The sequence below is a fragment of the Octopus sinensis genome, linkage group LG22, assembly GCF_006345805.1.
Source record: "Octopus sinensis linkage group LG22, ASM634580v1, whole genome shotgun sequence".
Taxonomy (NCBI): domain Eukaryota; kingdom Metazoa; phylum Mollusca; class Cephalopoda; order Octopoda; family Octopodidae; genus Octopus; species Octopus sinensis.
Genome location: NC_043018.1, coordinates 7,991,402 through 8,009,059, shown reverse-complemented (window position 1 = coordinate 8,009,059; position 17,658 = coordinate 7,991,402). Strand labels below are relative to the sequence as shown.

General features: G+C 39.3%; 1 protein-coding gene across 3 annotated transcripts in view; it reads right to left on the bottom strand.

The window, feature by feature from the left end:
* The window catches only part of LOC115223094 (B-cell linker protein-like), a 114,051-nt gene that overhangs the window by 19,934 nt on the left and 76,459 nt on the right, over window positions 1–17,658 (bottom strand). For 2 of the 3 annotated variants that reach the window (XM_036512330.1, XM_029793508.2), the window contains 6 exons: window positions 17,171–17,265; window positions 12,550–12,652; window positions 8,115–8,209; window positions 7,365–7,461; window positions 3,746–3,771; window positions 92–194 (listed from right to left, as the gene is read on the bottom strand). In XM_036512330.1, the coding sequence (XP_036368223.1) occupies window positions 92–194; window positions 3,746–3,771; window positions 7,365–7,461; window positions 8,115–8,209; window positions 12,550–12,652; window positions 17,171–17,265 (519 nt within the window). The remainder of the gene's footprint in view (window positions 1–91; window positions 195–3,745; window positions 3,772–7,364; window positions 7,462–8,114; window positions 8,210–12,549; window positions 12,653–17,170; window positions 17,266–17,658) is intronic. The other variant, XM_036512331.1, reaches the window with a different exon arrangement.

The window sequence follows — 17,658 nt, the reverse complement described above, 5'->3', positions numbered from 1 at the left end:
GGAACCGGAGAGTCTGTATCACACACAAATGGGTTAATGGGAGATTACGTGTCACTGGGTGAAATGAAAAGAAAAAGAAACCTTTACCAACCTCCATCCTCTTCATCGGAACCATGTGCAACTGGTTTCAGTTTGGACAGTGCCAGGGCTAAACCTTCTACGATTTTTGTATTTTCTTTGTTGGGTTTTCTACTCTGAAAGAAGAAACAAAAATAATTATATTACGATGATGATTAAGCCTCATCATCAAGATTGGCATCACCATCATCATCAGCAGTGACATTATTTAAAGTTCATTCCCATGCTGGCATGGGTTAAATGTCTTGATAGAAGCTGGCAAGGCTGGGAGTTGCACCAGGTTCCATAGTCTATTTTGGCATGGTTTCTACAGCTGGATGCCCTTTCTAATGCTGACCACTTTAAAGAGTGTACTGGGTGCTTTTTACATGGCACCAGCACCAGTGCTTTTATGTAGTACCATCACCAGTTCCACAGGTAACTAAAAATAAACAAAAGAAAAAAAAGCCCATTCTTTCCTAATTTAATCAAGCAATAGATATTTTGAATCTGGTAAATACATTCCATATCCATATATAGTAAACACACACAACAATTTTGTTGTAGACGCACACAGCTTGAGATGGTCTACTGAGAGTAACACACTTCATCTATTCTGTCTAACTTGTAAATAAACTGGTTGTTAATTGCATTTTTAATTAAGACTTTTTTCCTCGCCTGCTGGAGCTTGAAACAACACAAAGAACAATTTTAATGAGAGAAGGCGATATTCATCTGATATCATGAACCTTGCCTCCCATTATAAGTTAAAACTCCCACAAATTGCATACTTAAAGGAAGGCTGTATTGGATAATATAGTTCCTGATAATATGAACGACAGGATGGTCATGATTGGAATGCCTTTAATCATAGTTCTTCAATTATAATTGATGTGGGAGTACACTATGCTAAAGTTTGCTTTGAGCCAGTGAGGGTAGACCTCTGCACAAGCTGTGACATGCTAGATATAACAGTGAAGTTTCCCTCTAGTAATCTTTATATATAAAATTGAAGTTGTGTGTGTGAGACTCTGTCTCCTCTGATATAGATTCCTAACTACTCCCACATTTTGCGATGCAATTTAACCAAAAGCGGGTATCTTATAGTCGTCATTCATATCGAGCCCTTCTGGGTATTAGCGCACGTCTACGATGAGTCTACGATTTAAAAAAAAAATTTACCATCATTTTCCCGCATTTTTAATGATTTTTGCTCGGGTTATATAAGGGAAGTAACTCTCTAAAAATGCTTATATAGTTATTTCCCTTACAAACCCGAGCAACGCCGGGCGATACTGCTAGTAATCTATAATTTTAAATTAAGAAAGAATACATTGGAAAATCAAGTCCTATAATAGCAATGCACCCTGTTGTTGCCCAGGGATTATGACCTACAGCCACATTGTATTATTTGTTCCTTCCTTATGGGCAGAATCGACACACAAGGAATATGAAACAAAAAACTCTTCTTTATAAATATGTTTTTTGGTCGTTTTCTGATGAACAATGCTGCAGTTTTCCATCTACCAAATTCAGTCACAAGTCTGTGGTTGGCCTAGGGCTATAGTAGAAAACACTTGCCCAAGGTACCATGCAGAGGGACTGAACATGGAACCATGTGGTTGGGAAGCAAGCTTTTCAACCACACAGTCATTCTTGCACCTAATACATGTACGTGTGTGTGTGTGTGTGTTTACATTTGTTCTTAAATCGGGTATTGTGTCCCACTATGTCCCAAAATCTAGCAGTTCATCAAGTAGAGATCTATAAAATAAATGCCAGAATGAAACACATACTGAGGTCAGTGTGGGATGACGTCAGCAGCTGGGGAGCTGACCGGAACTTGGGGCTGACCGGAAGGGGCAGCCGTGACGCGCGCGCAGCGAGTGGGGATTTCTGCCTTTCAAGTCAGGTCGTCGAGGGGGGTTAAGACGAGTGATCACATTGTTAAGGCTGGGTGATGCAACTTCTATCTCTAGCGTTCGGGTCGGGCTGTGTTGAAGGATCCGTTACCGCTGAAGGGCCTACATCAGAGCGAAGAGAAGGTAGGTGCCTTCATTTCGAATCTCTTGCACACACCACAGTCAGTATGATCAATTAAAGTTTTAGTCAAACGACTAAATTCAGTAAATTAATGTTTAAAGACTTAATGGCTTCTAATTCAAGGTAATGGATTACTAACCACAAGGTACTGAGTTCAAAACTTCGCATTGAACTTCCACTCTATACAACAACAGTATATGTACGTCTCAGTCTACTTGGTATGTATGCTCCTAGTAGCATAGTACTACTGGCACTCAGTGTGACACAGAATGTGACAAGGCTGGCCCTTTGAAATACAAGCTCTACTCATTTTTGCCAGCTGAGTGGACTGGAGCAACGTGAAATAAAGTGTCTTGCTCAAGGACACAACACATCACCGGGAATTGAACTCATGAATCTATGATTGTAAACCAAATACCCTAACCACAAAGCCATGTGCCTTCACTAAGTAACAGACTTGTATTCACGTGGCAATGTTTTTAATGATGTCAGAACCTATGTTGGGTCTTTTCGGTTTGAACGGCAGTTTTTTCTAGCAGTGTCATATGAAATTGTCACCCATAATTATGACCCTAGTATCGATCTATTGCAGTTCAATCTGTTTTAGGTTTAGGGTTAGGGGTGGGGGGAAGGGTATCTTTTTTTCTTCACAAATGTAAATAAACCCAATCTGTTTCTTAAACAAGGGACATATTCATACGGCACAGAATGTTTTTACCTCAATGTACATCATTGATTGGTTGAAATTGCAGAAATTGAAGAAAGAAAAACAACAAATATCTTACAAACTATAGAATTTTCTCAATAAAGCCAAGAGAAAAAGATGTTTTATAAACACATTCTACCAGTATACGAAGTTTAAGATTTTTTAGTTACCTAGAAATTATGTTAAAAACTGCTGTTCAAACCGAAAAGATCCCCTATGTTTACACATCCAGTAACTTGTTATTTGTATTTGTTTTATTTAAGGGGGTTTTGTCTTTGGGAGCTCAGTTTCAAATGCAGGCTGTTTGTTGATGATTCTAGATGATGTAGTTCTCAGTCGAGAGAGAAATACATAAACCATAATCCTTCGAAAATAAATAGGGACAGTCAGACCTGTTTGTCCAGGGGCCCATGAAAGCTTATAGAATCTCTCTCTATATATAAAGCTGAAGTTGTCTGTGTATGGCAGGTTTGGTAGCCTTCAACTAACACTATCTCCTCCGAGACCCTGCAGCGCAAGTTGACCAAAATTGAGAGTATGATAGAAGAAGGCGTGCTCTTCCTTCTGTAGAAGAAAAAATTCAAATCGGACCATGTTAAGACCAAAAATTATTTACATCAAAAAGGTGCTTTTTTTCTATGAAAATCCCTAATTTTACGATTTTTTGACTGCTGTGTCGCCATTTTTTTTGGTGTATTTCAACCAGTGTGTATTTCAGTGTGTATTTTGGTGTATTTCACTTAAAGAGAATAACAAGCTACATAATGCAAAATTTTTACTTTTCAAAAATTCCAATTCTAAAGGGTCAAAACAAACCCAAGCAACGCTGGGCGATACTGCTAGTAAATAAATAAAACCTGAAGGCATGCTCCAGCATGGCCATAGTTCAAGGATTAAATGCAGTAAGAGAAAAAAAACAAACAATAAAAATATACTTACACTATTTACTGGAAGCACATAGTCTACTGAAAATAGAAAAGACTGATATTAGTGATAAGAAATCTAAGGGTATTCTGTTTTATTTTCCTTGAGACCCAGAACCCTTATTGCCAGTTATCTGATTTTCATATCCTCCCCCAAAAGGGACGCCAGTCTGACGGATATTCGCCCTCATCTTGTTTGTTGTTAACACAACGTTTCGGCTGATATACCCTCCAGCCTTCATCGGGCATCTTGGGGAAATTTCGAACCTGGGTTCTCATTCCTAAAGTATTTTTCGATGTTGTTGTTGTTGTTGTTATTATTATTACTATTATTCAGGTCACTGCCTGGAATCGAACTCGGAATCTTGCAGTTAGTAGCCCACGCTCTTAACCACTACACCAAATGCCTACGGGCATATGGCGTAGTGGGCATATGGTGTAGTGGTTAAGAGTGTGGGCTACTAACCGCAAGATTCCGAGTTCAATTCCAGGCAGTGACCTGAACAACAACAACAAAAATGTCGCCGCCACCGCCGACAACAACAATAATAATATCGAAAAATACTTTAGGAATGAGAACCCAGGTTTGAAATTTCCCCAAGATACCTGATGAAGGCTGGAGGGTATATCAGCCAAAACGTTGTGTTAACAACAAACAAGATGAGGACAAACATCCGTCAATTGTAAATAATGTAAATAATGTACATAATTCTTCATCGCTTAAATATGGAACCGGACGTCAATCTTTTGTAGGGTTTGGGACGAGCAATTTTGAGGAGAGGGGCCAATCATTTGCATCAACCCCAGTACTTGATGGGTACTTCATTTTATTGCCCCTAAAGGGAAGAAAGGCAAAGTTGACCTTAGTGAGATTTGAACTCAGAATGTAAAGAACCCAAAGAAATGCAACTAAGCATTTTGTCCAATATGTTAACAATTCTGCCAACTCACCATCTAATAAGAAGGAACAGATTATCTTTAACCCTTAAGCATTCAGATTTCTCTGTCAATAGTAATGCTTATTTATTCACCTTGTTTTGAATTAATCATGCATTATATTGTAGCTTCAAGAATCCAATGATGTGATTGTTTATTTTTAAAAGCCGTTCAGCGATGTGCAACCAAAAGAATACCCTCCATCAAGCATTTGCCATATTCTAAACGCCTTACTTCCCTGGTCATGGACACATTGAAACTCCAATGACTGGCAGCTGACTTAGTAGACACCCATAAAATTATTAACCATCTTACAAACAATAACTCTGATCACCTTTTCAAACTCCACCTGTCTAACACTCATGGACATGTTTACAAAGTCAGAAAACAGCACAGCTCCCATGACTTTCAGAAACATTTTTTCATGCTGAAAGTTGCTGAAGCATGGAACAAACTGCCGGCATCAGTTGTTAGTTGTCGGAGCACTGCATCCTTCAAGACTTCCATGCTTCCTGAGATTTGTCAACACTACACCTGATTTTCTCCCCTCCATACACACGCAAGCATGTATCTGACTCATACACTGTTCACTTCCCAGACATTTGTACATTACTGCATATACTTTATATGCATTTTTGACAAGTTGTGGTGCACCTGAGCACTGTATACAATAATTTCATTATTATTTTTATTATTATGAGTGAGAGGCCGAATCCGTCCAGTTTCATAATAAAATAGGTAGAACATTTGGTCTGGATATAGCTGGTTTAAATGCTAAAGGGTTAAACCTTTAGCATTAAGATTTCTTAATCAAATGTAATGTTTATTTATTCACATTAGTCATGCCTTAGCTTGTAGCTTTGCAGTTTCAATAATAAGATGGTTTATTTTAAGAATGACATTATAGGGTAGATGTGAAAGGTTGGATCTAGCCAATTTAACCCTTTCGTTACTGTATTTTGAAATGCTCTGTGTTTCTTTCAATTACTTCAAATATAACAAAGAATTTAGTAAAATAATTTGGTTATCATTAAGCTAGTGTTAGGAACATAAATTGTGACCAAGGTTTGGTGAAAGATTTCAATTCAAAACTCATGAAAACAAGACATTTGTACTCAGAGCCAGAGCTGGTTTCAGCCGGTTTGGTAACGAAAGGGTTAAAGATAAAACATGTAGATTATTTTGGCCAGATATACTCTTTTACTTGTTTCAGTCATTTGACTGTGGCCATGCTGGAGCACCGCCTTTAGTCGAGCAAATTGACCCCGAGACTTATTCTTTGTAAGCCCAGTACTTATTCTATTGGTCTCTTTTGCTGAACCGCTAAGTGACGGGGACATAAACACACCAGCACCGGTTGTCAAGCAATGCTAGGGGGACAAACACAGACACACAAACAGACACATATATATACATATATACGACAGGCTTCTTTCAGTTTCCGTCTACCAAATCCACTCACAAAGCATTGGTCGGCCCGGAGCTATAGCAGAAGACACTTGCCCAAGATGCCACGCAGTAGGACTGAACCCGGAACCATGTGGTTGGTTAGCAAGCTACTTACCACACAGCCACTCCTGCGCCTATGGTAAGTTACAATGCTAAAGGGTTATATATTTCAAATTAATTTTTTTTGTTTTGAAAAGGAAATATTAATAACATTTAAATATCGCTGTTTATCATTATTTACAAGATTAAGACAGCAAACAGGCAGAATTGGATAAAATGCACAGCAGCCTTTACTCCAGTGTTACATTTGAAAATAATGAAGAGTTTGGCACAAAAATAACTTTGTCATCATTAAGCTGGTATATGAGGTTGTAAGTTCGAATCCTGGACCGGGCTGCGTGTTGTGTTCTTGAGCAAGACACTTTATTTCATGTTGCTCCTGTTAACTCGGCTGTAGAAATGAGTTGCAACATCACAGGTGCCAAGCTGTATCAGCTGTTGCCTTTCCCTATATATATATATAGGTTGGACCTGCTTCGGTCATGCCTGACTGTAGGATTGCACCTAGAAAGTAACCCTCCCAGGTACAAGTCTGCGCAAGGTTGTTTATGGAAGACCAGCAGTAGCCCATGCATACCATCCTCCCCTCTCCACACCACCAGTGTTATCCAAGGGAAAGGCAAAGGGGCTGATACAGCTTGGCACCAGTGATGTCGCAACTCATTTCTACAGCTGAGTGAACTGGAGCAACGTGAAGTAAAGTGTCTTGCTCAAGAACACAACACGCAGCCCGGTCTGGGATTCAAACTCACAACCTCATGATTGTAAGCTTGACGATCTAACCACTGAGCCATGCACCTTCACTAAGCTGGTACTTTGATGGAAGGTTTTAATTTAGACCTCTTTAAAACAAGGTGTTTGTATCACGGACCACAGCAGTCTCGGGCATTTTGGTATCAAAAGGGTTAAGAGCTATTTAGTTCCAAAGAAAACAGTGTCTGGATATTAGGATGATGTCACAGTTATGCAATGAGATGTCTGAAAACCAAGGAGTTTGGTACCAGACTAAAAGAATAAAAAACGGTAACAGGTGTGTATTTTAATTGAGGTTTGCGGTTAAGATCTCAGGGACCACCAGAAAAACCTGGGGCAAGGTGACAAGCTTGATGGTTAAGCTGAGAGAAAATTATCTGTAGATAATATAAACTCGATAGCACTTTTATAGGAAATTGAAAGAAATATATACCAACCTTCATCTTTCTTACCAGGTGTAACTGGTCTCAGTTTAGACATTGCTTGTGATAAATTTTCAGGGCCTTTATTAGGATCTTTGGAAAATTTTCTGCTCTGAGAAGAAATGAAAATAATATAAACAATAATGATTTTGTCATTTTCCGTGAGTGTGTTCCAAATTTGGAGATAAATTGCATATTAAATTGATTCTGATCAACCCTTTACACTGGAAAGTTCGAGTTACCGTCAAGAATGACTCCGGTAATTTGGTACAATCATTTCGTACTACATCATTTTATTAAATGTTTTAAGTATTACAACGGTTTTAAAATGCTGAGCACTCATCAGCCAATTATAGAGGTTTTCCATCAATACAAAAATTTTCATATCAAGTGAAAATTTTTGTATTAATGGAGAACCTCTATAATTGGCTGATGAGTGCTCAGCATTTTAAAACTGTTGTAATACTTACAACATTTAATAAAATGATGTAGTACGAAACGATCGTACCAAATTACCGGAGTCATTCTTGTTGCTTATTTTGAATATATATATATATATATATATATATATATATATATATATATATATATATATATACACACACACACACAGTGTTTTGTTTCATTGTTATACGATAATATTGTAAGAGAGGGTTTATTGATTATGTCAGACCCCAGTGCTCTGCTGGTACTTATTTTATGGTCCCCTAAAAGGACAAAAGGCATAACTACAACAACAACAACAACAATCATAAACAAACTTACATTTGCTTCTGAAGTGAATTTTTTCTGCTCCCTTGGTTTGTGCGCACTCTTTTTGCTACGTGATGGAGGAATTGGAGGTGGCACTATGTAGTTACCTGTGAACATAAATTGAAAATGATACTTATAATTACTACGTAATTAATTTGGTATTCCTAATTTCTAACATAGATGCAGGTATGGCTGGGTGGTTAAGAAGTTTGCTTCACAACCAGGTGGTCTCAGGTCTCTACTGTGCAATGCTTTGAATAAGTGTCTTCTGTTATAGCCCCAGGTCGTCCAAAACCTCTTAAGCGGATATGATAGACATTAAACTGAAAGATGCCCATATACTCTTTTACTTGTTTCAGTCATTTGACTGCGGCCATGCTGGAGCACCGCCTTTTAGTCGAGCAAATCGACCCCAGGACTTATTCTTTGTAAGCCTAGTACTTATTCTATCGGTCTCTTCTGCCGAACCGCTAAGTAACGGGGACGTAAACATACTAGCATCGGTTGTCAAGCAATGTTGGGGGGACAAACACAGACACACACACACACACACACATATATATATACATATATATATATATATATATATATATATATATATATATATATATATATATATACACGACAGGCTTCTTTCAGTTTCTGTCTACCAAATCCACTCACAAGGCTTTGGTCGGCCCAAGGCTATAGTAGAAGACACTTTCCCGAGGTGCCACGCAGTGGGACTGAACCCGGAACCGTGTGGTTGGTAAGCAAGCTACTTACCACATATATTTGTATATATATATATAAATATATACAAATCATATATTTATGTTAAGAAAAAGATATGACACAGGAAAACGATGGTTATGTTATGAAGTTCATTAGCTTGTAGCTGTTTCTGCTATAAGGTTTTGTGGACTTGTTGTTGAGTGCCTGAATAACATCCTATAGCTTCATGAGAACCTCGAATATGAAGTGGAATTTATTTGGGGAAAAAAATTTACATTTATGCAATATACAGAGAAGGCAATAGCAGTGAGAATGTCATTACTGGTGTATATTAAAATTTGTACATCCGAAAGGCAGTTATATTCATGTATATGTTTGTGTGTGTGTGCATGCATATATATATGTGCATACGTGTATGTGTGTGTATTTGTATGTATCTTTGTCTTGACTTCATGCGATGGTTGTAAATGAGCGTAACCATCATACAACCAACGTCGTCCTTTTCCAGTTTGCTGAGAATCATGGGAAAATCTTACGCTGCATGGAAAACAGGTGAGGGTTAGTGACAAGAAGGGTACCCAACAACAGAAAAGCATGCCTCAAAAAAATTCCACTAGACTTGTACCAGCATAGGAATGTGAATGTTAAATGACGATGATGATGATGGTGATGAAATGACAATGATGCAACAACAACAACAACAACAATGATGATGACTTTCTTCCATACTGACAAGGCCAAAATTTTAAATGAGTTCTATATATATATATATATATATTTCTTTATTGCCCACAAGGGGCTAAACATAGAGGGGACAAACAAGGACAGACAAAGGGATTAAGTCGTTTACATCGACTCCAGTGCATAACTGGTACTTTATTTATCAACCCCCCGAAAGGATGAAAGGCAAAGTCGGCCTCGGCGGAATTTGAACTCACAACGTAATGACAGACGAAATACGGCTACGCATTTCGCCCGGCGTGCTAACGTTTCTGCCAGCTCGCCGCCATTATTTATATTTATATATATATATATATATGTGTGTGTGTGTGTGTGTGTGTGTGTGTGTGTGTGTGTGTGTGTGTTACTTATATCTACTTTAGTTCCTTATTAACTGCATTCATGGCTATCACAGCTGCTCCATAACAATCTTCCTGCCTCAAACAAGTTTGTTGACATTTTTAATAACATTTCTCCTTTAAATATAGACGATAGGGAAAGATAACTGTGCCCAGCCTGATTAGGAGAGACATTCAAAGGTTCTAATCCTTTTTTTCTCTCCAAAAATGTCTAGGTAACTTTAGTGGAGAAAATTTATTAAAAAATGGTGTAAATTTATGGATCACTGATGTTAATGATGAGAACAGCCACAGTCGAACCAATTCTACTATATGACGCAGAAACCTGGACGTTATCAAAGAAGCTTGAGAGGCGGTTGGATGGAACCTACACTCGCCTCCTTATGAGAGCTCAAAATCTCTCGTGGAAGCGTCATCCAACCAAAGTACAAATATATGGGAAACTAGCACCTGTGTCATCTCTTGTGAAAGGTAGGAGAGTCCAGTTTGCTGGACATTGTGGTAGAGCTGAAAACGAGGTAATTTCTCCTCTTCTCCTCTGGAAGCCATCTACTCGCAATACCAGAGGGCGCGCACTCTCCTACCCTGATGTAATCTCCAGGGATACAGGCATCCAGCAACAGGACCTCCATAATGCCATGATGGACCGTGAAGTCTGGCGTAGCATGGTAAATTCCATTGTCTTGACCACGGTCGAACAATGATGTTGATGACAGCTGGGAGTGGAGGAGAATAAAGCCGGTGGATGTGGTGATGAGAGTACAGTGGTGGGAACAGTTGTGGGAGTACGGTGTGGTGGTAATGTTGGCAGGAATAAGGAATAAGGGGGTCGGTGTCTCTTGCCTAAAAGGCTACACTTAGAATATGTTGTGTAAACATTCAGGGCCTGGATTTAGTTTGGAAGCAGGGTCGCTTGCTCAATGAATTCAAGTCGCTGGATATAGATGTGTCAGCCATTAGTGAGACAAAGATTTCTGGAGCACCACACAACCTGACACCCATTTCCAATGCTTACAAAATTTTCCTATCCTGCGGTTTGTTGAGTTTGAGTGGTGGGGTAGCAGTGCTGTTCTGGAAATCCTTGAACCTTGAAATACGAAGAATCTTCCTGAACCTGAATGGTAATTTGGTGATCCTGGACATGAATGGCAGGGAAAGTGGACCCTTCAGACTGGTGGCCATCTATGCTCAGACCAGAACAAATCGGCCTAATTTCTTCAGGCATCTAGAAAGTTTCCTTGGAACATCTTGCCCTTTAGTATAAGTGGGTGAGTGGAATTGTCTTCTAGATGTATATAATGACTGTGGAAGAGTTAACACATAGGAGAAAGAGGTGCAGAAGTCTCAAAAACTTGCACTGTTTCCAACGTTTTGATAGGTACCAGCTAGATTTCCTTGATGTGACAGTATGGATATGGATCAACCACAGTGGGTCATCCAGATCATATCTAGATAAAGTATTTGTTGTGGCAGGGGGCAGGGATGGCATCGAATGTCCACAGTTCAAGCTGGTTGGCTACACAGACCACAAATTTGTGATTTACTCAGTTGATTTAGATAAGACTCTAGACAGGGAATTGTTCATTGGAAGTTGAGTGCATTCCTACCAGCATGCAAAAGCTACAGGAATCAGATCTATGTACTCGTTAAGCTGTAATTAATGAAGCTGGTGATGGAGCATCCTGAAGAGTGTGATTAAAGCAGAATTGATATGTTTAGCAAAAAGCTAGCAACAGAAATAGTTCAGAGGGAGAATGAGCTAGCGATCTAGAAGAGGCAATTAGTAAAGGCATCACAACCAACATGCTAATGGCAAGCATGCCTTTGACCATTTTTTCAAGGTGAAACATGAAAGTTGCATTGTCAGAGTTAAGGCCTGTGCATTTTAACATGAGAATCTATAAGGGATTAGTGACAAAGTTCTAAAGGAGATTCTGGGTAACACCAAAAGCAAACTGGTGAGTCTGTTTCAGAGGACTTTCCAATTGGGGATTACTATGGATAATTTCCAAAACTTCTTGGACAACCAGTGCTACCAAAGGATGCCATCAGTTTGAGACAAACTCTACAGACATAGGAGTTCCATTGAATGTACTTGTCCCAAATGTGTGCAGAGCAATGAAACTGTTGTGTATGTACTTGTTCAATGCCAAGACCAGAAAATTTTGAGTAGAAGGAACTACCAATTATATCTAATTCAATATCTCATTAATATTTAAATTTATTTGAAGTCTCAACATAAAGAGATGGACCAGAATACTCCAAGATGTTTCATCATCTGCTCTGCTTATTTTGTCACACCCCTTTCTTTCACATCGGAGCCGTTGTTGTCAAAGATATCTTAAGAAAGGCACTTAACTAAGACGAAAGCAGTGTCTGCGTATTGGAATGATGTCAGTTATGCTATCGGTCATCTGAAAACCAAGGAGTTCGGTACCAGATTAAAGAAATATAAAATGGTAACAGGTGCATATATTAATTGAGGTTTTCAGTTAAGATCTCAGGGGCCTTTGGTTTTGTTGAAACCTCCATAAAAAAAAAAAAAAAACTGGGGCAAGGTAACAAGCTTGATCGTTAAGCTGAGAAAAAATTATCCATGGATAATATAAAGTTGATAGCACTTTTATAGGAATTGGAAAGAAATATTTACCAACCTTCATCATCTTCCTTACAACTAGTTGCAACTGGTCTCAGTTTTGAGAATGCTTGTGATAAACTTTCAGGGGCTTTATTAGGATCTTTGGAAAATTGTCTGCTCTGAGAAGAAATGAAAATAATATATACGATAATGATTTTGTCCCTTTCCATGAGTTTCCCAAATTTGGAGATAAATTGCAAATTAAATTGATTCTGATCAACCCTTTACACTGGAAAATCAAGTGAAGCCAGGGAAAATTTGAACCGGGCACTTGAAGAATGGAAACTAAATAAGTTTAGTTTGATACTCCAATGCTTTTCAGTTAATTTGATTTATAATATTGTTATTGTAGTTTAGCCCTAGGTCACTCTGATTGAGTCAACAACCTATAATTAAAGGAATTCCAGCTTTCCAGTCATGACCTGCCTGTCTTTTTCTGCATCTACAAATTAGTGTGTCCTTTCTATTTTGATCCTTTCACGTGCATACATACATATAATATTTATCTATACATACTAGCAGTATAGCCCAGCGTTGCTTGGGCTTGTTTTCTTTTCGACTCTTTAGAATTGGAATTTTTGAAAAGTAAACATTTTGCATTATGTAGCTTGTTACTCTCTTTAAGTGAACATTTTTCTGGTTGAAATACACCGAAAAATGACGACACAGCAGTCAAAAAATCGTAAAAAATAGGGATTTTCATAGAAAAAAAACACCTTTTTGATGTAAATAAATTTTGGTGTTAACATGGTCCAATTTGAATTTTTTCTTCTACTGAAGGAAGAGCACACCTTCTTCTATCATACTCTCAATTTTGGTCAACTTGTGCCGCAGGGTCTCGGAGGAGATAGTGTTAGTTGAAGGCTACCAAACCTGCCATACACAGACAACTTCAGCTTTATATAGAGAGATTTATGATGATGACAATATATACATATATATATATATATGTTAGGAAGGGCATCCAGCTGTAGAAACATTGCCAGATTAGACTGGAGCCTGGTGCAGCCTTCTGGCTTCCCAGAACCCCGGTCGAACCGTCCAACCCATGCTAGCATGGAGAACGGACGTTAAACGATGATGATGATGATGATGATATATATATATATATATACCACTGACAGTCAGGATTTAGCCAAACCATCCAGCGATGGAATAGTCACCACTGATGAGCTTTAATCTTAAACAAAACTAGACTTGTATAGTGATCTCGCTATTGTCTCCCCTGTCAATCTATGGAAAGTGTTTCCTTGCAGCTTTAAGGGTTTTAAAGCTTTTATTTCTAGCAATGTAGGTGCTACCCTGCACCATTAGTGACAATTGAATTTTTTCCTTTTTAGTTTTATATTGCGTTTAGTTACCTTCATTATTTTATAATATATATATCATCATCATCATCATCATCATCATTGTTTAATGTCCGCTTTCCATGCTGGCATGGGTTGGACGATTTGACTGAGGTCTGGTGAACCAGATGGCTGCACCAGGCTCCAATCTTGATTTGGCAGAGTTTCTACAGCCGGATGCCCTTCCTAACACCAACCACTCCGAGAGTGTAGCAGGTGCTTTACGCGCCACCGGCATGAGGGCCAGTCAGGCGGTACTAGCAACGGCCATGCTCAAATGGTGTTTTTTACATGCCACCTGCACTGGAACCAGTCTAGCGGCACTGAGTGGAGGCACATGGCCTAGTGTTTAGAGCAGCGGACTCCCGGTCGAGGGATCGCGGGTTCGAATCTCAGGCCGGGCGATGTGTGTGTTTATGAGCGAAACACCTAAGCTCCATGCAGCTCCGGCAGAAGGTAATGGTGAAATGTCTGCTGATTCTTTCGCCACAACTTTCTCTTTCTCTTTCCTCCTGTATCTTGAGCTCACCTGCGACAGACCGGCGTCCCGTCCAGGTGGGGAACCTATACGCCAAGGAAACCGGCCCTTATGAGCCAGGCATGGCTTGAGAAGGAACAAACAACAGTGGCACTGACAACGACCTCGCTTGAATGTTGTCTTTCATGTGCCACTGGCACAAGTGCCAGTAAAGCGATGCTGGTAATGATCACGCTCAAATGGTGCTTTTTATGTGCCACCGGCATATATATATATATATACATATATAGACAAAGGTTTTACTTTCTTACCCTCTGACTTTGAATTATGTATATAGATAGTATATGTGTGTAGAAACAGATGTATGACTGCTACTGTTTTCTTAAGAGTTCCACATTGACTTTTATGTTCCAGTATGTATAAACATGAAAAGATTAAAACAGAAAGGACATGCATATACACACATACATATATACACACACAAAGTGGAAACAGATGCTTGTGTTAGGTGCATGACAAAATTATCAAACTGGCGGCACCTTGCCTCTGTGTGATCAAATGTTCTTTATGAATTGCATTTATCATTTGCCATCATCAAACATTAATTGCAGAAACATGTGTAACAGATGAAATAAAAGCAATACTGAATTCATGCTTAGTGTTTTCCTCTCATAATTATGTGTCTGTGTGTGTGCGTGAATATGTATGTGCATGTGTGCGTGTATGTAAAAAAAATACGAGGATGAGGTGGTCAAGTATGACCTTCGTATGTTGAGCCTCACAGAGGCTATGACGAAAGACCGAGACCTCTGGAGATATGCTGTGACTTTGAAGACCCGACAAATGAAGGGAGTCCATGGCTCGTAGGATGGCCTGCTGTGCTAACCTTGGATCATAGAGTGACCCGCTGTTCTTGAGGAGACCTGTTGAGTCAGGTACGTTAACACCAACATCAAAATGAAAATCAAATGGAAATTGTAGTTAAGATACCCATGCCAGTGACAGGTTAAAAGCACCATCCAAACGTGTTAGTTGCCAGCGCCGCCTGACTGGTATCCGTGTCGGTGACATGTAAAAGCACCATCCGATCGTGGCCGTTTGCCAGCCTCATCTGGCCCCTGTGCCAGTGGCACGTAAAAAGCACCCACTACACTCACGGAGTGGTTGGCGTTAGGAAGGGCATCCAGCTGTAGAAACACTGCCAGATCAGACTGGAGCCTGGTGCAGCCTCCTGGCTTCTCAGACCCCGGTTGAACTGTCCAACCCATGCTAGCGTGGAAAACGGACATTATATGATGATGTTGATGATATATAAAACTGGTGTGGCAACAGATTTTTTGTTTCATTGCTATAGTACATATTCTTTTCTTTTTCTTTACTTGTTTCAGTCATTTGACTGTGGCCATGCTGGAGCACTGCCTCTAGTCGAGCAAATCGACCCCAGGACTTATTCTTTGTAAGCCTAGTACTTATTCTATCGGTCTCTTTTGCCGAACCGATAAGTTATGGGGACGTAAACACACCAGCACTGGTTGTCAAGCGATGTTGGGAGGACAAACACAGACACACAAACATATACACACACACTTACATATACATATATATATATATATATATATATATATAAATAAAGATATATATATATATATATATATATATATATACATACCTATATCTGTTGGTTTTTTAACCAACACCATGTGTCACATTCATTATAAACAATTTATGTGTGTGCGTGTGTGCCCACAAAGTGGGAGAACAGCCACTCATACATTTTGATTCTTATTGATTACATATAGCTGCTAACAAAGATTCCAGAAGGAGTGACATGATGGAGTCACAGACAGACTCGCAGAGAACATAAACTTTGTATGTGATAGATGTACTGGAGCAGTAGATACACTATGAGCATACAGGAAGCAGACTCAGGAAATAGACTCTCTGAGTCGCTCAGATGGCTCACTAGAAGTAGTTGGAAGCTTTTGTTACCTTGGAAATGTAATTAACAAGGGAGGTAGTTCCTCTGAAAGAATTGTAACCAGAGTAAGAAAAGGGCCGAACAAATTTCATGTTGCTCCAGCCCACTCAGCTGGCAAAACTGAGTAATCCTGCTATGGACCGACACCTCATACCGGTGGGCAATATCTATCCTATGGAAACCGGGAAATTTCATGTCAAGGCAAGTACCGCCTGATTGGCCCTCGTGCTAGTGGAACATAAAACCACCCACTGCACTCTTGGAGTGGTTGGTGTTAGGAAGTGCATCCAGCTGTAGAAACTCTGCCAGATCAAGACTGGAGCCTGTTGGCAACAAAGGATTTCTCTAAAAGTTAACGGCAGATTGTATGAGGCTTGTGTTAGAACTGCAGTGCTGCATGGTAGTGAGACATGGGCCTTGAATGCAGAGGGCATGAGAAGACTGGAAAGAAATAAAGTGAGCTTGATTTGTTTGATGTGCAATGTTAACGTACATGAACAACGTAGCATAAATATGCTGAAAGAAAACCTGAGCATAAAAGGAATCAAGCGTAGTGCGCAAGAAAGAAGACTGCACCGGTGAAAACATGTGCTGCATTTGGATGAGGACAGTATAATGTGGTTGTTTGATGTGCTAGAAATAAGAAACAAAATCACACCCTATTGTCCAAAATCACAACCGATTGTCGTGAAAAAGGAAGGATGTATTAAATACTCAAATCCTGGGTACAGAAAAAGGTGAAGCAGTCATGGCTGGAATATCTTTGGTCCTTAATCTTCTCTATCAGAGCTGACCAGGGCTGAACAAAAACTACAACAACCATAAATAAACTTACATTTGCCTCTGAACTAAATTTATTCTGTTCCCTCGTTATGTGCTGGCTATCTTTTTTACGTATTGGAGGAATTGGAGGTGGTATTATGTTGTTACCTGTGAACATAAATTGAAAATGATAATTTTAATTATTACATAATTAATTTAAAATTCATAATTTCTTACATTGATGCAGGCATGGCTGTGTGGTTAAGAAGTTTACTTCCCAAACAGGTGGTCTCAGGTTCAGTCTCACTGTGTAACACATTGGATAAGCATCTTCTGTTGTAGCTTCAAGTTGTCTACAGTATCTTAAGTGGATATGAAAAGGTAAAGTTACCTTCTCGAGTCATACCAACTCATAAAGCCTGGTTTCCAAGTTTCCATATGGGGTGCTGGTCCATAGCAGGATTACTCATTTTTGCCAGCTGAGTGGACTGGAGCAACATGAAATGAAGTGTTTTGCTCAAGAACACAACGCATTGCCTTGTCCAGGAACAGAAACCACAA